Here is a 23,489-nt window from a genome sequence, read left to right as displayed (position 1 = left end):
TAATGGAGAGATTTTATCTCTACATTAATATCCTCAACCTATCAATTTTAGCTTGATGTTCACTTTAATATAGGTTTTAGGTAACATACATTTTTAGGTAACATCGTATAGGAATATATTCCTTTCTGGATCTGGTCTGTAGTATAGTTGAGAAGTCTCCCCTAATTCCAAAGGATATAATTATTAATTTACATGTCTAGTTCTTCTAGTGGTAGAGAAGTTTTATCTCTATGTTGATATCATCAACCTATCAATTTTATTTTGAGGTTCGCTTTAGTATAGGTTCTAGCAGACGGGCCACAGCCCCATTCATGAAGCAATCGTTCCTTTCCCCACTGACTTCAAGTGCCTTCTTCATTGTACACGAAACTTTTGTAAATATTTGGTCTTTCAGGACACTCTGTCTTATTCTGACAATCTGCCCAACTCTTATGCTACCAGCACCACATAATTTCTATTATTACATCCTTATTTTTCAAATTTTAATATCTCTTAGGGCCTGGGAAAAGGGGGGGATGTATAGACTGATCACAGGATTTTTAAGACAGTAAAACTCTTCTGGGCGATACTATAGTGACGGATACCTGTCCTGACACGTTTGTCCAAAGGCAATGAATGCATAACACTGAGAATGAGCCCTGAAGTGAGCTATGGGCTTGGGGCGATGGTGGTGAGCCCAGTGCAGGGTCACAGCCTGTCACTACTGTACATCTGCTGGGGGATGATGATAGTGGGGGAAGGTTTTGGGGAGCCAGGGCATGTGAGGGAAATCTCTGTACCTTCTGAATTTGGCTATAGATCTAAAACTATTCTTTTTAAAATTTTTTTTTATTTTTTTATAAACATATAATGTATTATTAGCCCCAGGGGTACAGGTCTGTGAATCGCGAGGTTTACACACTTCACAGCACTCACCATAGCACATACCCTCTTCAATGTCCATAACCCAACCACCCTAAAACTGTTCTAAGAAATGAAATCTAAAAAAAAATAAAATAAAATAAGAAAAAAGAAAGAAAGAAAAACTAGGCATTACTTCTGAAATCAAAGAGCTTATATTCAAGTAGTGGGTGAATATAAAAAGATAAATAGAAAATTAAAGTAGATTGCAATTTAGCAAGTATTGTGATACAAAGGCTGACTAACACAACACAATTTTAAAAGAAAACAATGCTTCTCAACTCTGATGAAGAACCAATTTTGAAAAACAAGAGCAATTTCCAGTACCTATTAGCACTAGCAACCTTCTTATTACCTTCATTTTTGAAGAGCTATTTGTAAACTGTCAAGTACTCTCTGCCTATCACTTGTTCTTTGCCACTAATCTGTAATGGATTCCTTGTTAAAATGAAGATATTCATTCACTCCACCTACCTTCTACTCTGGAGAACAATGAAATTGCAGTCATGAAGTGCTGTGCCGTCCTTTTAGGAGACTGTTGTCTTACAAGAATAGGCTGAAGTACATTTCAAACAATGGCTCTGATCACAAAATTGTCCTAAGGACGCACGAAAAATTCACGAGGTAAAGTCAAGCTTGGCATTTGCAGGAGATAGAGCCCATAATCAAATGCTTCTTTTTCTTTTTACCATTTTTTTTTTCTTCAAAGCTGCGACATTTTTAATCTCTCACATTTTGTGTGTATATGACGAAAACCCCCTTTGGGATGTGCGCAGTGAGCAGTCGCGGGCTGAGGGCCTGGCTTACTGTATCTACGGCTGCTGAAATCCACGAAACCGTCCACATCACAGAAAAATCAGCATGGGCCACGGGTCTCACATGAGGCAGGTTACACAGTCTTTCCCTGCGAGCAGTGCTAATACTCTGTGCTTAGGCTACGTGACTATAGACCCAACCATTTTTCCAGATCATTTTCCTCATTGAACGGCATCCACAACAGTAGAACACAGGCACAGCAGAGGGATAAATGCAGAAGAATCTAGGGGCCCTGAGCCGGAGCAACACTTCTTTCCCTAATTAGACTGGCCACTTTGATCTCTTGCCTTAATTTCTCTGAGCCTTAATCCTCTCATCTCTTATGAGAGAGGACGGACCTCTTGATGACTAAGAGCCCTTTCAGCTTTCAAGAAAAAAAGAACAGATGAACTAATTTGTTCACTGATTTATTCATTCCTAATTGATTTGTCGAAAGACAAATTGTGAGAGTGTTGTTCGTCAGTTACTGCGCTGCTCGTGGTCCCTAGAGGAGAAGGCAGTATGGAAAAGAGAGACCCATTGCCCCAGGCCTGCGCATGCCCTTCTTTCTGTGGGGCTAGAATTCATTACCTGTGGGGAAGTGATGAGAGACGGTGATGGATGGGTTAGGGAAACCCTCAGACTTCACCACATTCATGCGTATAGTTAGAACAGGAATGCTCAAACTTAGCAGGGTTAATGCTTTTGTGTGGTGGCTGCCCGGTGCATTACAGGATGTTCAGCCACATCTCTGGCCCCAGCCCACCTGATGTGAGTTGCATCCCTCCAAGGTATTTGTGACAACCAAAGAGGTCTCTAGACATTGCCAAGCATCCCTGAAGGCAGATCAACCTGGTGGAGAACCAGCTTGGAGAACCACCCAAGTCCCCAGCACTGTGCTGGAGACTGAGCAGGTCAAAGTGAGGAGGACACGAGCCTGGCCTTGTGGAGCTGACGCTAGTGGGCTCTTTCTCCAACCTCAGTGCCCACCTTGGAAGTGGAAGCCTCCGGATTGCTGAGCCCTGCCCACAGAGTTTCTGATTCAAGTGGAACTGGGTGGGGCTGGGGCATTTGCATTTCTAGAGTTCTCCATGGGTGCTGATGCTCAGTCAGAACCTCTGAGCTAGTGGGTTCCCTTCTTGCCGTTGAGGTGTGTGGCCACTGGCGTTGTGGCTGACAATATGTCCGTTCTCTTCTCATGCAGTACAACTCATGTTCCCTGAGAATCAGAGTGATCTGTGGTTTTTAAAATGAGAAAATGGACCCCAAATGGGCCACTAAGCCTACAATAAATTTGACATGTCGCAGGAAGAAATACAGGTAGAGGATGTCATAACCTAGAATAGTGACAAATGCTGGTCAATGTTATAAGTTAATTTTGACTTCATTCTGAATGAACAGATTAATAGGTCAGACAATGGGCTAGTGTAGGAACCTAAATAGTATCTAATTTCAGTTTCCATGGATTCTGAGCTGTAATTACAAACATGCTTTTACAACCCACTCATTTCTAATTTGGGGACATTTCTCTGTGCAACAAGATGTGGGTGACTCCACGTGCACTCCGATCTACCCAAGATCATCCGACCCTGCTCTGCCTCTTTCTGTTCTTCTCCTGGTCCCCATCCCTGGCCCATCTCACCCCCTTCTCGGCAGCCCTCTTCGTGTGATGGGCAGTAACCCAGAGCAGCAGTGCCTGCCGTGGCTCACACACACAGAGGATTCCCTGGGTGTTATTCTGTACAAAACTCTGAGTTCATCTGTGGACTGAACATCGCTATTTCCGTTTGCTGTGGTGATTCTACCCAATACTGTATTTTCTTTGAAAAGCATCACCCAGGAGGAAGTGGGGTGTGGTATCAGAGCAGCACTGGGAGGGCGGGGTGTTTTGACAATGGTGTACCCAGAAGTGAGAGCCTAAGTTGCCATTTCTTGTCTTTTCAGTCTCTAAGGCAAGGTCCGTATTAGCTGGCCACCTCACTTCACTGACAGGGGAGAAGGACGAGAAAATAGAGTCCAGGTTCTCAAAACCCCCTTCTTGTCTCCAGCATGGTGCTGCTTACACAGCAAGTAGGTTCAGCAGATGCTTATTAATGACCCAAAATGGACCTGCACGTTACTTCTTTTCAGCCCATAGTTTAGGTGTACAATATAGTCCATTGAGCAAGTTACCATCATTGGCAACTGATTTTCATCAGGGAGAATTTCTGAGAATCCTCTGCTGGGAGAGTCCTGAGGGAATTCACCAAACTCGACTGGAAGCATTTCCCTTAAGTTAATTCATTTTATCCCCATGACAACTCGACGAGGTAGAGCTATTATTTTCCCTGCGTTACAGATGTGGAAACATAGACACAGAGAAATGAGGTCATTTGTCTCAGACTATGCAGTTGTAAAAGCTGCATTTTCTTCCACGGCAGTGTCATTGACACACCCGTGAGCTCATCCGGGTGTCTCCATCCTCCGAATCTCCGGCCACGCGAAGGCCAGAGGAAGGTGGACTCTGTGTCTGGGACTTCAGCGTCACCTTCTCAGTCATGGTGCTCACTGACCAGAGTGCCCTGGACCCTGGCTCTTATTTCACACTGCTGGAGGAGGTTGTGTGCTTTTCCTCACGGATGACCTAACTCCCAGTAGGAAACTCTTAACTCTTGTGCATTAGGAAGATTACAGAGTATCCCCCCTCTCCTGAGAGTTCCTGGGTTGACAAAAAGGTAGAATCACAGAGAAAACTGTCTGTCTCCCCAATGTGATTGAGATACAACTGACAGTTTCAATGTGGATACACGTAAGGTATACAGCCCGGGGACTGGAGGTGTCTACACATTGCGGAAATATCAGCATGGCCAAGCTAATGAACGTATTCACTTCGTAGTTACTTTGTTCGTGCCTGTGTATGTGTAGGTGTGTGGCGAAGATTCTTTTTTAAGAGTAAATATTGACCCAGGGACAGAGCGTACATTAAATTTGCTTCCTTTACGAGGCAGCATCTTTGGGCTCAGGATGTGATTACTCTAACTGTGGTCAGAAAATGGTACCAAGGAGACCCAGTGCCTCGCAACTTGATGCGTTAGTTCCAGACCCTGGCCGTGTAAATCCTCGCTCGTCCCAACCCACCTCCTCCAACCGCATGAACGGCCGGAGCAGGCAGGTGTGGGAGCTCACACTGGCGACATCCCGGGGATGGTCCCCAGCTCAGCAGCGTTGACCTCACTTCCAGGTGACAGCTTCTGTTATTCCAGGAAACCTCAACGCCCATTATAGCCCCCACTTTTTCACAGCTGTGGGGTAGAAAGATCATTAAACCACAGGTACCGACAAAGAGAAACGTCAGATTAGTACCTGAAGTAATTAAGCAGGTAGACAGCATGGAGGCTGCTGGAAAAGCCCGTGTGGGTTGTTGCGATAGTCCTTTCCAATTAGGGGCTGGTAGATCACTCTGTGGGGAAATCGCCATGCTTTCACTTCCTTCCTGAGCTAACCTTAAAAGGCATTTTCTAACACCAAATAATGAACTAGTATGGGTGGAGATGCTTAGCAACGAGGCCTAGAATCCAGGCTCTGCTCTTGACTCACTCTGTGACCCTCCCCAAGCTCCTTACCCCAGCAAGCCTCAGGCTTCTTATCTATAGACTGGAGCTAATTCTACCCACCTCCTGGACTTGTGGAGGAGACTGAGTGGTAGAAGCTATGTAGAGCTCTTTACATACATGTGAATTTACACATGCATTGTAGAGGGTCCATAAGTAACCCCTTCAGTGGTTTTGTTGGTGTTTGGAACAAATGGAGAGATAGATCAGAAGTCAGAGAGATGGAAAAAAAATTCAACTGGAGGCTGGTTTGGTGGATATGGCTAAAGTGTTCAAGCAAATGGGCTGGTCTTTGTTCATGTGTCACAGGCACTGCTGGAGGGTGGCTGGCCTCCCAGGGCTGAGGGGGTGGGCCCTACCCTGCTCATGGCGGAGAAGAGTGGAGAAGCATGCTGGGAGTCAGCAAATGCCCCCCAAAAGAAAGGAGAGTCTGGGCTTGGCAGATGCAGTTTGTTCTTCTAAAACTTACCCATCAGATAAATCATTCCTCTTTCTGTGGTGAACAGGGAGAGATTTCTAAATGAGGCAGTCTGTGAGTGAGGTCCCCCCCCCCCGACATGAGAAGGATTGGGGGATGGCAGTTGTGCATGGGCGGGGAGGACAGAACATTCCAAACGGAGGGACTGGGATGATGGTCAGCAAGCAGAGAAGCTCAGATGTGTTCAGAAGCGCGCTGAGTGGGGAGGGCCAGTGGGAGCCAAAGTGTGGAGGCTCTGAGATAACAGGTTAAGAAGCCATGATTTAATTCAGCAAGGACTGGGACAGTTTTCTTGAGTATTGGTATAATTTGATCAGAGCTATGCTTCATTGGACGATCTGTTTATGTCACACATTTAAATTAGCGTCAGAATAGTAACAATGTCACCCTGGGTGTTTTGTTTTCTATGTTTCAATATATATATTTTTTGTTTCTACGTTATTTTTGGTGATATTTGTTATATTCTGCTGGGGCTGACGTTACAGAACACCGCAAACGGGGAGGCTCTCATAGTTTGGGAGGCCGGACGTCTGAGGTCAAGGTACCCTCAGAGCTGGTTTTGGTGAGAGCTCTCTTCCCACAGGTTGACAGCACCTTCCCACCGTGTCCTCACATCATGAAGAGAGAGAATGAAGTAAGACAACAGAGACTTCTGGTGTCTCTTCTTCTTGCGAGGACTTATAGGTCTTATAAGGACCCTATCGGATTAGGGTCCCAACCTTACGACCTCATTGAACCCTAGTTACCTCCTTAAACACCCTAACTCCAAATATAGTCACATGGGGGCCCAGAGTCTCAATGTGTGAATTTGTGGGGGACACAGCTCAGTCCCTAACAGTTGGTGGGGGATGTCTTGTTAGTATTTTCAGGTAGAAGCACAGTACAAGTTCTATCAACAAATTCCCTTCCTTATTACTACTTCTAATGGTTGAATGTTGGGCTTACATTCTTTGATCATTATAACACATGCTGTAGGGGTTGTTTTAAAATATTAAATATATAATATTAAAATATTATAATATATAATATTAAAATAATTAAATTAATATTAAAATATGTAATATTAGAATATTATAATATGCTTTTTTCATGCTTTTTAAATTCTCTTTTGAGCCCATATTTGCAGACAAGAAGCTAATACTTAATAGGGTTACTTTTATTATACTACTTTGTAGGATACAAAGTATTCTATGTCTTCGCAGCAGCTAAAACACTTTTTTGATCATTCGCTATTTGCCATCTTCCTTCTCTGCCCATTGCAAGGCACTCACCTTAATTTATATGTTATTTTCTCCAATAGTCACTTTTACCCAAGAAACCTATCTGTAAAGACATGTAAAAGCTACAGATGTTACCTAATTTGCCTACATTTGCCTGATGTTTTTAATTTCCCAAACTTTGGCTGAGCTGACCCACTTGGACGCCATTGAACACGTTTTGTCTCTCATTCCTGGGTTGACTGTTGATTGGTGTTCCCTCTTCTATAAGTCTGAGGTTTTGATATTTCTCTGAGACTCCCCCTCTGTCTCTGAGACATCTCCTGCTAAATTATAGCAATACGAACACTGTCCACTCTTTTGTTTTGAAAGTCTTGGTATTTTTTTAGCTGATGAGAGCATATAGATCTTCTGTTGCTTTCTATTTCTTTGGAACTTCTCTTCCTCAGGTTTTGTTATGTGGTGGCCATGCTTAACATTACTGTGAAAGCATTTGGCAGATTTGAATGGTGATAGGTGAGTCACCCTGGGGAAGTAGGTGAGTCAGCACCCAGGCAGTCAAGACCAGAATTCTCAGCTCAGCACTTAAGGATGTATGACCTTAAGCACGCTTCTGAGCCATTATACTTGACCATCTCCCCGTGTCATAGCCACTTGCTAAAGACAAATGAGATCACACTTAAAGGTGAAAACATTGAGTCATAAGAGTAAAGATTCTCTGCAAATTTAAAGTGTGTATTATGATGATATTTCGCAGCTGAGATAGCAAAAGCACAGAAGATTGGATGGGCAGACAGACAGTCCATCATGATAAGTGCCAGCATCGAGATGACTCTATCAGACGGTAGTAAGTGCTCTTGGAGAGATACATGTGGGGTTTTATGGGAGCTCAGTGGCAGAGCACAGAGAGAGACCACATAATTCAGCTCAGATAGGCTCCTAAAAGACTATTTCTACTCTCTCCCTGCCCTTTTTTGGTACAAACTAATAAAGTCAGTAAAGTCCATTGGAAAATATATCAGAGTTGCAGTAATAATAATAACTAACATTTTTAAGTTTACCCCGTGCCAGTCCCGTTCTAAGCATCTCCCTGTATTTGCCCATTCTGTCTGCATAGCCCTTTGAGACAAGTAATGGCACTATGACCACTTTCCAAACGAAAGGACAGGCTTAGGGAGGCTAAATAATTCCTGCATTTGAGCTCATAATGGCATTGGTTCTTTGTAACAATGCCTGGGATGTTTCCCTTGTAGTGACTTCCTCTACTACTGCCTGCTGCCTCATTGGACCACACTATACCCTTGCAGGTAAAAGAAATGCATAAAGATTAAGAGATTATTTCAAAAGCCTTCCTTTTGAAAATTAAGTTACTTAGCAAAATTGCATCGAGCATCTATTACATGTCAGACAGAGGGATCAGCCCTGGAGATGTGTGGATGATTGAGGCTCGATCCCTGCTCTCAGAGCTCACAGACCTATTTGGGAAGACAAATATGAACCAGTAGATTGAATAAAATATTTTAGGGAAATCTGGCTGTGTGGGACCAGCACTGGATCTCCTCCACAATTCCACGAAGCCGACTGAAATGTCCAAAGCAACGTGTTACTAGAGAAAACCCTTGATCACCGTTTGGGTCTCGTAAGTGAGGCACCCACTTGCACTCACTCTGGAGGGGTTTTGCTAGATACTTTGCAGATGAAACCAGTGCGACTTCTATGGTTTGAGTGATATCCCTCTTTTGAGGGTCCGTGGTACCTTAAGAATTATGCAGGAGAAATCCTGGTGGGGCTGTTCTATGTCTTCCTGATTTGGAGGCTGGAAATAGGAGACAGAGAGAATTTGAGTTATAGGACCTGCCCCACTCAGAAATGGAAAAGAGCAAGCCAGCCGGGGCAAATGAGCATGGCCAGTGCTGTCTCAGCCATGCCCAGGAAACTGTGGGGGACCTGGAGGGCCGAGTGGGTTCCAGCAGGATGTGCTGGAGGGAGGGTGATGGGGGTAGAGGGAAGAGAGGCTCCAAAGAGAAGGTGGGGACTGAGCAGGAACTTGAAAGGTGAGGAAGTGGGGGTGGGGGGGCGAGAGAGGATGGAGTGAAATAGGAAGGCATTCCGGGGGGAGGGAACAGCGTTCCTAAAAGCCCAGAGCTGGGAAACAGCTTGACACATTGGAGAAACTGTAATAGTTCTGCACAGTCCTAAGTAAGATTTTTTGGGCTGCAGCTTGGAGACGTGCCTGGGAGTGAGACTTGCCAAGACTGGGTAGAGGGACAGGTCAGCTGCTGCGAGACGGGAAACCCAGGTAAGGGGAGGGGAGCAGGAAGGAACAAAGCCAATGGGCTCTGGAGCACGAGGGGAGATGCGACCTCTGCGTGCGGAGCGGAGAGCCGTGGCACCCGCCGCTGAGCTGGTAAAATAGAAGGGGCAGGTTTGAAAGGCTGGACAGAGTTCTGCCTGGACCTGGCAGGTTGAGGGTCCTCAGGAGCTGTCCAGAAGGGAACGGAATGTGTGATTGTGTCGTTCAGAAGAGAGGTCTGTAGAGCGACCGGACTGCTGCACTGTCCAGAACAGCCTGGCCGGTCCGTCCTGTACACACACGTCTGTTGCAAAGGAGGAGATGACCACGAACGGCCAGCAGAGAGGTCGCTCATGAAATCTGCATTCCACAGAGAGACTAGGGAAGGCATCTCTGGCGGATGTCATTCCAGTACATGTAGTATTATACACAGCAATTCCCCTTTCTATCTGAGCACGCAGAGAAGTCCCTGTTCTTCCTTAACCTCGAGCTCTGAGCACACAAGACCAGCCCACACAAATCTTCCATGTTAATTTCACCTTTATATGCTTATTACAGATCTTTTAGGCTCTCTCTATATACATATATACACCTACATATACTGTACATACAGGTGTGCCTGTGTTTCACAGGATTGTGGAAACTGGCGCTCACAACAGCATTATATCATAGTGTATGATTCGTGTTGTCCTTGCCAGTGTAGGTAAGAGCATTTCAAAAATATTTGCTAATTTCATGGGTAAAAAATATTATTGTGCTGTGTTTTATAAGTATTTTAACTTATTTTATTATTATAGTTTACATCAAGAGTTGAGTATTAATGGATCCCCAAAGAAAATGCATTATCAAATTCTAATATTATTTTTTCTCTGCTATTTGCTCCAAAATGCAAAAATTTTCCAGAGAGCTTAAATAGCAGAGTAAAAGCTATTTATTTTTCTTAAGGCTCTGACATTTTCCCTTTGGTAAATTGAAGCTACTCTTGATTACTTTAGATTTTAATATTTTATTATATGAATTTCTAGTTTCCTAATGTATATTCATTCATCTGTACCTAATGTGCATTTTATCTATATAACCTCTGAATTTATAGTCCTTGCCTTGAAATGTCAATAGCATATCTTAAAATTTTGGTCTTTAAATGATCATATGGCAAAATTGATGGTTGTTTTTGCTGTATGACTCTGTGAATTTAAATCTAGATTTCTGTGATTACTACCACAATCAGGCTATAGTACAGCTTCATCTTCTCTCCAAAGCTTGTTCATGCTGTCTCTCTATAATACCCTGTTCCCTGTTCCCCTGTCCAAACCACTGCTAACCATTGTTTTCTCCAAGGAGTTCTGTTTTTTCAAGAATGTTATATAAACCCAATTATATAGTATCTTGTTTTTTTTTTTTTAAGATTTATTTATATATGAGAGAGAAAGAGAGGGCAGGAGAGAGTCTCAAGCAGAGTTTCCACTGAGCGCAGAGCCCCGTACGGATCAGCCCCATGACCCTCAGATCACGATCTGAGCCAAAAGCAAGAGTTAGGCGTTTAACCAACGGAGCCACCCAGGTGTCCCATATCTTGTTTTATTTTGAATTTCTTAAATTGCTCACAAGGCCGAACATTTTCCCATAGACCTAGTTATAATTATGGTTTGTTTTGTTTTGTTGGGTTTTTTGGTTTTGTTTTTAGTCTTTCATGCAGTTTGTGTCATTGCCACTTAATTACTTGGGTCATGGGCCGTCTTTGTTTGGTTTGCTTTTACAGATTTACGTACACTTATTATGTCAGAATGATGCTTAGTTACTGTCCGTTGTATTTACCGTGGATATTTTCCCTGCTAAGTCTTTGCCTTTAGGTTTTATTGTTTTCTTTAAATGTGTAAGACTTACAAATAGTAATACCACTTGATCTAGTAATATTGACTAGTGATCTAGTCTGATGCATTATTCCTAAATTTTTTTTTAAATTATAAAAAGGTCCTTCTCATAGCGTTATTTCTATCATGGAAGATCTGGAAGCCATCTAAATATGTAACTGTAAGACATTGGTAAACCAGATCATGGAGCTGCCCCTCACTAGAAAGTCATGCAGGAATTAAAAGGATGCTTGCAAAATGTCACAGCAACTTGGACAGTTTTTATGGTAAAACGTTAAAAATAAAAAGCCAGATGTAATCCCATAAACACAGTGTGAGCTTAGCATGCAGAACAAAATCAAAATAATACTAGTGATTTGCTTTTGCTGGTGGAACTAGAGGAGACTTTTTACCAATTTTGTGTATTTTCTTTATTTTTTTTTTAATTTTATTTTTTTTTCAGACTTTATTTATTAATTTGTGTGATAGAGAGATCACAAGTAAGCAGAGAGGCAGGCAGAGAGAGAGGAAGGGAAGCAGGCTCCCTGCTGAGCAGAAAGCCCGATGTGGGACTCAATCCCAGGACCCTGGGATCATGACCTGAGCTGAAGGCAGAGGCTTTAACCCACTGAGCCACCCAGGTGCCCATGTGTATTTTCTTTATTTTTCATAATGATCACGTTGCTGTTACAGGAGGGGAAAAAGTTCTGAGTAGCTCAGTAGTAAAATGCTTCCTTTTGTCTTAAAAACACACTCCTGAGCGAACAACGTGTTAGGTTCAGCACACAGATGCCAATTCTGTCTTCTCGATGTCAAAATGTCAGATCCCGTCACGGTGACTGGACCTGTTAAAAGAGAATCAGTGGCTTGGCTATTGAATGGGTGCATGCATTGGAGAAGCCGGCAGAATGCTCATCCGTGAGGGGCTAGGGAAGCCAATCTGGACTGCTAGAGGGATAGGAAGTCGGCTAATGTCTAATCAAGACGTGCTGGGGGAGAGAGGCTTCCTCTGCGACTCTGTCACACTGTACCAGAAACCCTGGTCACCCCAGAGGTTTCGCTCTGCTCCCCAGACAGACTTTCCCAGGTGCATGTTGAGCTCTGCTGCTGCTGCTGCTGCTAATTCTGAAGCCAGCCTGGAAATAGCAGAGTGACACAGCTGTCACTAAAGGTCACCATGGTTGTGACTCAGGCTTCAGGAGTCCCTGATCCCTCCAGATTCAAATCCAAATTAATTACTCACCTTTACTCATGTTGAGGAAATCTTTAGAGTATCCACACATGGTAACCACTCTCGTAGATGAGGATAGTTCTTGGCAAACTTTCCTGATCAATGCAGAATTACAGATTTATCCAGAAGACCTACATGACCCAGGAAAGAGGGTTGTCAAGGCAGGTTTCTCCAGAGAGCTCTTAATCGTTAGCTCAGCTCCTGTCCAAGAATCCTAAACTCAGAGCATGAGGGAGGCCCCTAAAGACACATCTAGAAGTCATCTAGCAGCTGTTCAACGTTTGACTTATACAGAATGTGTTTCAGAGACTAAGATCACCTGATGAATACAGTGATTCTACCAGCGCCTCCTTTAATTAAACCTGCCAAGCTGTGGGAAATTGAGACTTCCTTAGAATTCACAAAGTTAAGAGCAGTTATCAGGAGCCCCTAAACTGTCTCTGTAGGTTCAAAACATGCCCAAAGACCACCATCATTTCAGAGAACGAGCAGTCTTTAATGGCTCTGCCAGATCTGGGATGATGGGCCCCAGATTTCCAGTGAAGCCGTTGGTGCTCCCATGCGGGCTCTTATTCTGAGGAGCTGCCTTTCTTCATACGAAGGTCAAGAGGACAGCTCCTGCTTTGTTCTTCTTACGTTCTGCTTACTTGAGACTGACAGAAAATTAGGGAGGAGAAAACAGTTCAAGAAGAGAGGAGAAGCCAAGAAGTAACTTTTTCACCGAGCACCAGAGAATGTTTTCAGATTAATAGGACCTCATGGAAAAGTAGGTTTAAAAAAAAAAAAAAGAAGAAGAAGAAGAAAGAAAGAAAGTGGAGACTTGGGGGAGAGTGGAGGTTGGTTGAGGTAAGTGGTCACAGAAGGGTGAGGAGGGACCAGCAGATGAAACATCAGACTAGAGCCCTAGAACGTGTTAGCCGGCGTTATGATGGTGTTCTCCTGTATCTCCAGATACATGTGATTATTGGTATACTTTATCTTTAGATGATAAAGCATGACTTTATGGTGGGCAATGACTTGGGGTTTTTTAAGTGGTTTATAAAGTTCAAAGACTCATTCTCTATATAGGTAGATGTGTGTGCGTATGTACATGCATATATACACCTACACAGGACTCTGAAGAAGGTAGACCTTTCTGAAATGTCTGAAGTAAACAGAGTCCAGTTGCTAAATGCCCAGAGCCAAGTGCGTCATGTACATAAATAGCCCGTATAAGAATTCTGTGGTGTCATATTTAACTGTTGCGACTAAAATAGACTCACCCTTTCTAAACTCATGTTCTTGTTATTGTGGTTTGTTTCTTGGGTACTTACTTGAAGAGTAGAAGAAATAAAATGTCAGAAAATGTTTGCCTCTCTCTGCAACTATTAGATGTAACTCCATTACATTCGGAGTGGAATTACAGTTCTGATGGGGTCGAATAGGCAGATGTCCGGAAAACCTCTTTCCGTAGCAAGTCAGTCTGTGGTTTGGGGTGAGCCCAGGAATGTCCTTTGTCGAAGGGGAAGTAAAAGCATTTGTTCAGATGGATAGCTGAACCATTTGAGCTTCTGGGCTGCTGGTGATAAAGCACTGGGTACATGGAAATGGGACACCAAAATAACTTTTTGTATGGCGTTTGTCTTTTGCCATTTTGCAGGGAGCAATCATGTCACCATTTCTTCGAATTGGCTTGTCCAACTTCGACTGTGGGTCCTGCCAGGCATGTCAAGGAGAGGCTGTTAACCCTTACTGTGCTGTGCTTGTCAAAGAATATGTAGAATCAGGTAAGCTGCTCGAGCCGGTGTTCTAGGTGGGGGAGGAGGAACGTCCTGCTGTGAACTATGAGGCAAGACCTTCCAGGAACTTAGAGCCATCTGGTTCAGTCTAATTTTACAGTTCAGGAAACTGATGCCCAGCCCAGCCAAGTACTTCCTCAAGGGCGTAGGAGCTAGTGACAGACTTGGAAGGAGACCCAGGTCTCCTACCTCGTGTTCCATTTCCCTGTGCCATTTTTCTACATAAGCAAAAGGAACACAGGAAAGGAGAAATGATTCGAGGAGGTAATGGGGCCGAGAGACTCTACTGGTAAACTCACGTGGAACAGGGGAGCCCATCATGTTAACCCTGGTTGTTTCCCATGATTACAGATAGGGTAAGTCTTCATAATCTGACAATTAAGCCTAAAGATAGCTTATTCCTTCTTTGGGCTAAGCTTAGATAAATGTTAAAAGAATATGTAATTAGCCATTAGAATCCAGATTTCAGAAAACTTATATCTTTACAAAACCCTGGATGGCTGAAAGAATGATCATGTTTTATCAAATGTAAATATTTACAGGCAGTTCACGGTAAGGGGGAATGTGTAACAGATCCCAAGATTCATTGTGTGGGTTTAGATCCTTCAATTAAAGTAATCCTGTTCTGCCTAAAACCTCTCCACGGAAGTTTACATCCTACCTCTTTCCCCGTTTCGCCACTTTTCTCTATTTCCCTACATACCTCTCTTGTTTTAGCAGACACATTGTAGAGACATGTGATTAACGCCAGTGCAGATTCGTAGTAACTCTAGGAGCCATTCCACTTGCCTTACAGAGAAAGTCTTTATGGAGTGGGAGATAAAAGCGCCCTTTCCTTAGAGCTTCTGTTCTAGCGGAGTAAGAGAGGCATTGGGCAAACTGGAATATTTGGAATAATGGTAAATACCGGGCAGCAAACCTAAGCAGGGCAGAGTGGAGAGCGAAGGCTTGGGGACAGAGAGATGTGTGTTATTTCGTATAGGGTAGTCCTTAAAATGCCTCTTAATGGAGTGGCAGTTACGGATGGAGGAGGAACCCAGTTCAGCAGTTGAGAACCTCCAATGAGGTGTTTCCAGCTCAGAATCTTGGGTTTCCAGATCCTACCAAGCTAGCTTTTTTCTCTCTTGCAAGATTTGTGCTTGATGATCGACTCCACTCCTCTAGCCAGTGCGAGAGCATCAAAGCTTAAGAGAAGGTCTGAATCATCCTGATTTCCCTTCTGCCTGGATTTCTCTCCCGTTTCATTAAAAGTGAGAATGGCACTTGCTCCCAATCTAAAACCTTTCAAATGTCACAGAAACCTTTGAAGTGTAAAATGTCTTGAGTTTTTCAAAGCCGCTTTCGACTTAATGGGTCTCCTGGATCCCGTTCTCCATAAGCACAGGGCTTCACTGACATTTGCCTCCCAAGAGCCTTTTTAAATTTCTTCTTCTTCTTCTGGCCTTGCCTTTGAACTTGGTCTGATCAGCCGTGTGGATCAAGGGACCTTGTCAGAAAGGAAGACTCTGTTTTTCCAAAAGGTTAGCCTGCGGAGTTCGGAGGTTTTGGCTTTTGATTCTGTTTTGGTTTGTTCTGAAAAGGAACCACTCTGCACATCAAAGTTCAAGTATTACTTCAGTAGAGTTTATTTATTTATTTATTTTAGATTTCTTTTTTTTTTTTTTTAAGATTTTATTTATTTATTTGAGAGAGAGACAGTGAGAGAGAACATGAGCGAGGAGAAGGTCAGAGGGAGAAGCAGACTCCCCATGGAGCTGGGAGCCCGATGTGGGACTCGATCCCGGGACTCCAGGATCATGACCTGAGCCGAAGGCAGTCGTCCAACCAACTGAGCCACCCAGGCGCCCCTATTTTAGATTTCTTAATTTGATTATAGTTGACACACAGTGTTCTATTCTTTTCAGATGTGATGTACACGTTACACTATGCCCCCCACGAGCAGACCTACCATCTGTCACCAGTCAGCGCTGCTACAGTACTGTTGGCTAAATTCCCTGTGCTGTAACTTTCATCCCTATGACTTATTCCCTCCAGAACTGGAAGCCTGGACCCCTCACTCCCCTTCACCCATTTTTCCCATTCCCCGCTGCGCTCCTCTAGAAACCATCAGTTTGTTCTCCATATTTATAGATTCATTCTGCTTTTTGTGTATTTATTAATTTGGTTTTCTTAGATCCTACATATGAGTAAGAAATCATGGGGTATTTTTCTTTTTTTAATTTGCTTTATTTTACTTATCCTAATACTCTCTAGACATTCTGTTGTTGCAGGTGGCAGGATCTCATCCTTCATAGGGCCACATATGCTCTCCCATTAGGTATATATCTTATACATTTGTGTTTCGTTGGACACTTAGGTTGTTTCCATATCTGAGCTATTGTAGATAATGTTGCAATAAACATAGAGGCCCATGTTTTTGTTCTCTTTGGGTAAATACCCAGCAGTGGAAGTACCGGGTCATATGGTAGTTCTATTTTTAAGTTTTGAGAAGCCTCCATCCTATTTTCCACAGGGGCTGCCCCAATATTTAAAAGTGTATCCATCTTGGAAGTCTTAGATTGCATTTTCCATGATGAGTCAATAGAACAGGGACCAACAGGGCAGAATTGTTGTCAGTCTGGGAGTCTGGGAGGCTCTGGAAATGGTAAAACTCACTGAAAGTCATTAGGATCCCAATTTCTGATCCTCTTTTTAGGTGATTACAAACCTCATGAATGAGATGAGAAGAGCCTCAACACAGATCTCTCTGCCCCTTGCAGGGTGGTGGAGAAAGTTTACAGCTGAGGAGTTATGAGAAGGAGGGGCTTCCCGTCTGTGGAAGTAGAGTGTTACTGTGGTCATTAGAATTGCCATTTGTATTTTTTTTAAAGTCCAGTCTCCAGTTAAATCTTTTCAAGCAAGCCATCAAAACCTTCCCCTTCCTCTTCCACTTTGGACCTTGTCAGAGTTTATCCCTTTCAGAGCCAGGTTTATGGAAAATTAGAAGTTTCTGTTTATTCAAGTGCTCATACACATCCCAAAGGACAATTCAGCAGATGATAGGCATGTGTTCTGCTTTGCCATCGTGTATCAGAGAGAAGGGGCCATCAGGAGTCTGAACTGCTTTGTTTCCTTGCTTAAACGGATTTTTCCTTTTGGCTTTCCCAACATCTCCGAATTGCTAAATCTGCCACTTAGTGTGCTTATCAAAAGAAACCAACTCTCAAATACAGCTGCAGTTTGCTGTTCCTGAAATGATTAAAGAATAAACACTACAGAAAATCTAGTGGGGATGAAAGATATGCCCCTCTCCCTTAATCACACTAACAGACTCTTTCCCAATCTCTTGGTGGTTCCGGAGAGGTTTTCCTACCCTTTTTCACCCCGACCACAGTTCTTGTCATCAGCCACCTCCAGATCTCTCTCCTGCCTGCCCTTTTTCTCATCTGTAGGTCCACAGCCTGCTTCCCTGATCCCACGGACTGAGACCACTGCCTCTCTGAGTTACGTGTTAGTTTTTGCATAGGGTGCATGGTGCATGTAAAATGTATCGTCCCTTGAGAATTAGAGAAAGAAATAATGGCTCATTATGCTTTAAGGGTTTTTACCTCACATTGCATTTATGTCAAATGAAAAATTTTTAAAGGTCTTTTTAAGGAGCACTTACTGTAAGCTTTAAATTATGCCGTAGCATCTGTCAGATGAACACACAGTAGTTTTCTATCAACTCTTTTTAACTAGATGACAGTGACATTAATTAGTTGTGTGTTCACCCTTTGTAGATCATTAGAGGAAAGTCCCAGAAGGCATAAAAGTGTATGATGTAGAGGATGGGACCTGGGTCATTCTAACCTCCTGAATATAGCAAGCTTGGCCCCTGATTGTCTATTTGCTAGAAGTAAAGCAACTGACTGTTGAATAGGAAAAGAACGTCGGCAGTCCAAGACATTATCATATATTTGCTGCTTAAATGACCAGATTGACTTACAAGTTTCAGTGTATCACCTTGTGTATCAAGGTGATCTCTCCTATACTGATACAGTGTATCACTCATATAGACCTTGGGACTTTCTCATTCTGTCCTATATCGTCTCTAATTGTTTAACGTGTTACTTTTGACTTCCCAATGGAATTATATATCCAGAGGACAGAGGGGGCAGATGCCACTGTGAAGTTGAATTATTTCCCAGAGTTGGCTAAAGGGGTAATGAGAACATTTCTTTCTGTTCCTAGAGAATGGGCAAATGTATATCCAGAAAAAGCCAACTATGTACCCGCCCTGGGACAGCACTTTTGACGCCCACATCAACAAGGGAAGAGTAATGCAGATCATTGTGAAGGGCAAGAACATGGACCTGATATCTGAAACTACCGTGGAGCTCTCCTCTCTGGCGGAGCGATGCCGGAAGAACAACGGGAAGGCAGAGATATGGGTAAATATCCAGGCTGTGAGCTCCTTTTAAAGTGTTCCCACCACTAAGTGGTAAGCATCATGCTTGCTGAAGACAGAGCAGAGTTTCTGTGTCATCCTGAAATTATGACACACTCGTCTTAGGTAAACAGATTCCCTGCCACTTACTCACTGATGAAACTTGATCATGACGATGACTGTTCTTGTGGACTGTGAAACATACAGACATATTCAAATATCTGGACTCCTGTGTAAGGTGAGGAAGGTCTCTTAGGCTATGAAGAGTTGTTATTGATCTATAAGTGTAAAATAAGCTCAGAAATATCGCAGATTCCCCTTAATTTTGGGAACCTAGCTGTTGACTATTTGTTGAGGTATCTATCTATGCGATCTCTTGATAAGATGTCTTAGATAAGGTGAAAGATAAGGGAAAAGACCAGCAAAGATCTCTGTGAGGTTTGGTCTTCCCTCTCCACACTTTGTCAATCCTTGTCAATTTTTTTTTTAGCCGTAACTGTTCATTTAGTTCACTTTGTACTAAACACATTGTGTGTGTACATCACACACAATCCATGTTGCTGCCCTAAGTTTTTGAAAACTTAGGTTATAACTGTTTGGGTAGTGAATGTTTAGAAATGTTAAAGGAAAGAGTGAAATATGAAAGCGTAAAAATTCTCATGAAGATTTCTGGGGTGCACACAATGAAAAAACAAAGCAACCACAAACACTAGTAAAAACTGTTTTTAAATGATCTGAAACTCAGAAAATGTTTTCAAATGCTCTATCATTTATGCAAAAGGAGAGAATCTTACCTTTTCACTTCTCGTTTCCTATAACTCAAACTTCTAAGAACTCCACTCAGAAGATTTTGAAGTTGCTGGTTTCAAAATGGGAATGACAGAAACCTAACAACTAGAATTCTGTGTCAGTTTTCTATTTTTAACCTTAAAAAAAAAAAAGTACTTTCTGAGAGAGTATATATTTATCCACATCTTTGCTGGTGATACTAAAGTAATCGTACTTTCTGAGAGAGTATATATTTATCCACATCTTTGCTGGTGATACTAAAGTAATCTTTGAAGATAAACATATACCAAGATTTTTTTTCTTTTAAGTCCCCATGCTCGGATATGTTTAGTAAATGTAGGCCAGCGGTATCTGTGGAGCGCTTCTGTGTCTGGTTGGAGAAATGATCCTGGAAATAGATCTCTGTTTGGGGGTGCTGCTTAGGCAGGCAGAAGAGGCTGGGTAACTGAATATCATCACAGGGGCGGGCTTAATGTGGAAGGGTCTGCACACGAGGGAGGGGAGCACGAGACGCCAGTCAGCTCAGGGCCTGAAGGAGGGCCAACACCTCGCTCAGCTAGGAGAAGAGCTTAATTAGACCAAATGTTACCCACTTTTCACTCATCCCCATTTGTCTTCTGCTTTCTGCCTCATTTTTAAAAAAGAGTCACCAAATCCCCAATTTTTTAAAGTAGCACGCTCTTTGGGGTGCCTGGCTGGCTCAGTCCGTGGAGCGTGTAACTCTGGATGCCGGGGTTGGGAGTTCAAGCCCACTCTGGGTGTAGAGATCACCCAAAAATAAAATCTTTAAAATGAACAAACAAACAAAAATGAACAGAAAAGTAGCATGCTGTTGGATTTCCTTCTCCATTAACAAACGGATAACTAATTTTTAAATTATTTGGCTAGGCTCCCCTGATAAGCAGGTTGGTTTTTTATTTATAGCTCTTAAAGTTGTGTTTGATTTCTTGCTTAGGTGTCTCCTGATTTTATTCCTTTTGAAGTTTTGATTGATTGATTGATTGATTGATTGATTGTATTCTATGGTATTTAAAGCCATAAGCACTTGGTGGCCTTCAGATTCTTATTTTACTTAAGCAACCTTTTTACATTTTGTAGCTTTTTTCCCCAAGAATGTTCCCTAGTTTACTTTCATTTATAGTGTCTAAGGGCCAACAGGGTGCTTTGGACTTTGATTTCCCTTTGCTCTATTGAAATCCACTTTCTTAGAAATAATTTCTCTATCTAAAAAAATATCCACAGAGGAAGGAAGGGAAAAGAGAATGGAAAGAAATCAAAGAGGGAGACAAACCTTGAGAGACTCTGGACTCTGGGAAACAAACTGAGGGTTGCAGAACGGAGGGGTGTGGGGAGATGGATTTGTCAGTTTCCCCCTTGTCACATCACATGATAACCTGAAGCCTCCCTTCCGTGCTACTCTGCTCTGCTCCCTTCTATGTAATGATACTGGAATGTGTATTTTTGTCCATTTTTAGACCAATCTAATCAGAATTTCCCATGGTAGATTATCTAGCACTTTCCCAAGGACAGTTTCCTTACCAAAGAAAAACACAGCTCCCACTTCATACCCTGGTTAACCTAGAGGCATGTGGGTAGGCACCCTCAGAGCAGAATCCATCTTGCCTTCTAGAAGACCTGCTGTTGCCCCCAGTTACCTGGTCCCAGTGTCCGGGATCCTTTTGTTGTGATGAAGATCTGAACCTGCCTTACTCATAACCGTGCAGATGAGAGCCAGCACAGGGCAAGAATAGCAGATGGAAACCGTTTTAGAATTTTGTTTCTTCCTCATGGAACTTTTGATCTCCAAGTAAAATTAATGAGCTGCTGAGGTGTTTTAATTTAAAAAAAAAAAAAAAGGTTGATTGCATGGATGGTGCACTATTTTGATGGTAACTGGTATGAGTAAAAAGTTAGGAGGAGGCAGTCTTGGGTTCTACATTGGAAATGTCCTGCCGCCACCACACTCACCAGTTGTGTCATTAAACGTAGAGCTTGTTTCGCATTCTCACTGATATTTCCTTTTTTCCTTTCTTTCAATCAGTTAGAGCTGAAACCTCAAGGTCGAATGCTAATGAATGCAAGATACTTTCTGGAAATGAGTGGTAAGTGACATTTGGTCTTGTTTGGGGGTGAGGAGGGCGTGTCCTTTCTCCTTCTGTACAACCTGTTTGACTTTTGCAATAGCAGAGAAAATCATTAGGAGAAAAGGAAACACAGGAAGTTTTCTCAAAAGTTTTCAGTGGTGTTCAAATATTGTTGAAAATTTACTCTCTGGGCCAGAGAAATGTAGAAATCGAAAACATTTATAGCATTAGTTTCTCAATAGTGTGAACTCATGTGCCCAGTGCTTTTAGAGTCAGTCTTTATTTTAGTTTGGAAATGTCACGTAAATACAAAAGGCTCTGTTGACACGTGATTCTATGAGTATTAAATAAGAGATCACGCTGTCAGTAAAATACAAAATGAATAGGAAACGGGCAAGTATTTCTCATAATGCTAGTAGCAAAATAATAATGCTTCAAGTTAGCCACCTCAAATCCTTTTAGGAACGGAAGGAAAACATGCTTTGCTAAGGAGCGTCATTTCCACGTCACGCACAGACATGGGTCACAGAGGTGACGCTTAGGAGCAGGGCTTTTGGTGCCTGTGACAGTCTGTCCATTCCTTCTGTTGCATTTGTGCTCTGTCATCAAAGTGCCATGCAAACAAATCAAATGCTGCTACTCCTGAAATCCTAAACCTCAGGATGGATATATGTACTTATTGATCATAAACTGATTTTATTTTTTCCTAAATTAGTTTAACTACCAAGAGACAAATTTTAGTTTAGAGATTTATGGTGCTTTCTGGGATTTGGCTTAACATATCCAGTGTCTTTGGGCCCAGGTTCAAACAAATGCATTGCGGGGGGGTGGGAAAAAGATATTATGAGATTATCAGGGAATCTTGAACTCTCACCAGGTGTTTGGTGATATGGAGGCATTGTTATTAGTTTTCTAGGTGGGGTGATGGTATTGTGGTTCTGTTTCCTAAAATGGGTCCTCATCTTTAAAAGACATACTAAGGGGCACCTGGGTGGCCCCGTGGGTTAAAGCTTCTGCTTTCAGCTCAGGTCATGATCTCAGGGTCCTAGGATCGAGCCCCGAATTGGGCTCTCTACTCAGCGGGGAGCCTGCTTCCGCCTCTCTCTCTGCCTGCCTCTCTGCCTACTTGTGATCACTGTCAAATAAATAAATTAATCTTTAAAAAAAAAGAGAGGGAGACATACTAAAATGTTTATAGATAACAAAACACCAGGCATTTGCTTCAAAATAACCCATTGGTATGTGGGTATGGATCACAGATAGCATGTTTTGGAAAATAGTGGCCTTAGACCGATCATTATTGAAACTGGATGATCTATACTGGGAAATTGATTACAGTGTTTGCTCAGCTTTTGTATGGATTAAAAAATTCCCATAATAAAGCTTTTTTTTTTTTCTTTAAGAAGAAAAGGATCCCTAAAGAGGTAGCAGTACAATATGAAATTTTCTTTTATCTCGTGGAGGCTCTAGGTACATAGAATGTGGCATTGTGCCATTTTTTAAAAGATTTTTTATTTATTGGAGAGAGAGAAAGAGACTGTTCACAAGCAGGCGGAGTGGCAGAGGGAGAAGGAGGAGGAGGCTCCCCTCTGACCAGAGAGCCCGACACAGGACTTGATCCCCACACCCTGGTATCCTGACTTGAGCCAAAGGCAAACATTCAACTGACAGCCACCCAGGTGCCCCAGCATTGTACTACTTCAGGGTTGGCCACATGGTAGAGTGGTTGTAGGAGCTGAATAACTGGGTTAAGTGTTTCGGGTAAATGGTTCAAAGAACACTGCTTTGAAAAACAAATTCATGGATATTTATCCTATTGCTTCGAAACTTAATTTTCTCTTAGAATGAGAGATAACATTCAGGTGACCCCAAAACAATGATATTTCACAGATAGTAATTACCCAAACCCAGGACTTTTTTTTTTTAAAGATAAAATTTTGTCATGTTTAAAATTTTTGTATCTAGACCCAGATTGAGACTCTGTTTCTAAAGTTTTATATATCTAAAGGCTTTAATTTTTAACAAACAATATTTTGGACTAGCCTAACTAGAAAACTCTTTATTGATGATAAGAAC

The 23,489-nt window shown here is 42.5% G+C and overlaps 1 protein-coding gene across 7 annotated transcripts in view; it reads left to right on the top strand.

The window, feature by feature from the left end:
- The window catches only part of PRKCQ (protein kinase C theta), a 179,689-nt gene that overhangs the window by 37,612 nt on the left and 118,588 nt on the right, over positions 1 to 23,489 (top strand). For 4 of the 7 annotated variants that reach the window (XM_059404046.1, XM_059404042.1, XM_059404048.1 and 1 more), the window contains 3 exons: positions 13,994 to 14,120; positions 18,345 to 18,544; positions 21,371 to 21,431. In XM_059404046.1, the coding sequence (XP_059260029.1) occupies positions 14,003 to 14,120; positions 18,345 to 18,544; positions 21,371 to 21,431 (379 nt within the window). In that variant the 5' untranslated portion in view covers positions 13,994 to 14,002. Of the gene's footprint in view, positions 1 to 9,189; positions 9,280 to 13,048; positions 13,201 to 13,993; positions 14,121 to 18,344; positions 18,545 to 21,370; positions 21,432 to 23,489 lie in introns of those variants that run through there. The other 3 variants (XM_059404047.1, XM_059404045.1, XM_059404049.1) reach the window with 3 other exon arrangements.

Source organism: Mustela nigripes, chromosome 6 (genome assembly GCF_022355385.1).
Source record: "Mustela nigripes isolate SB6536 chromosome 6, MUSNIG.SB6536, whole genome shotgun sequence".
NCBI lineage: Eukaryota > Metazoa > Chordata > Mammalia > Carnivora > Mustelidae > Mustela > Mustela nigripes.
Note: the sequence above shows the minus strand (reverse complement) of the source record. Positions and strands in the feature narration are given on the sequence as shown.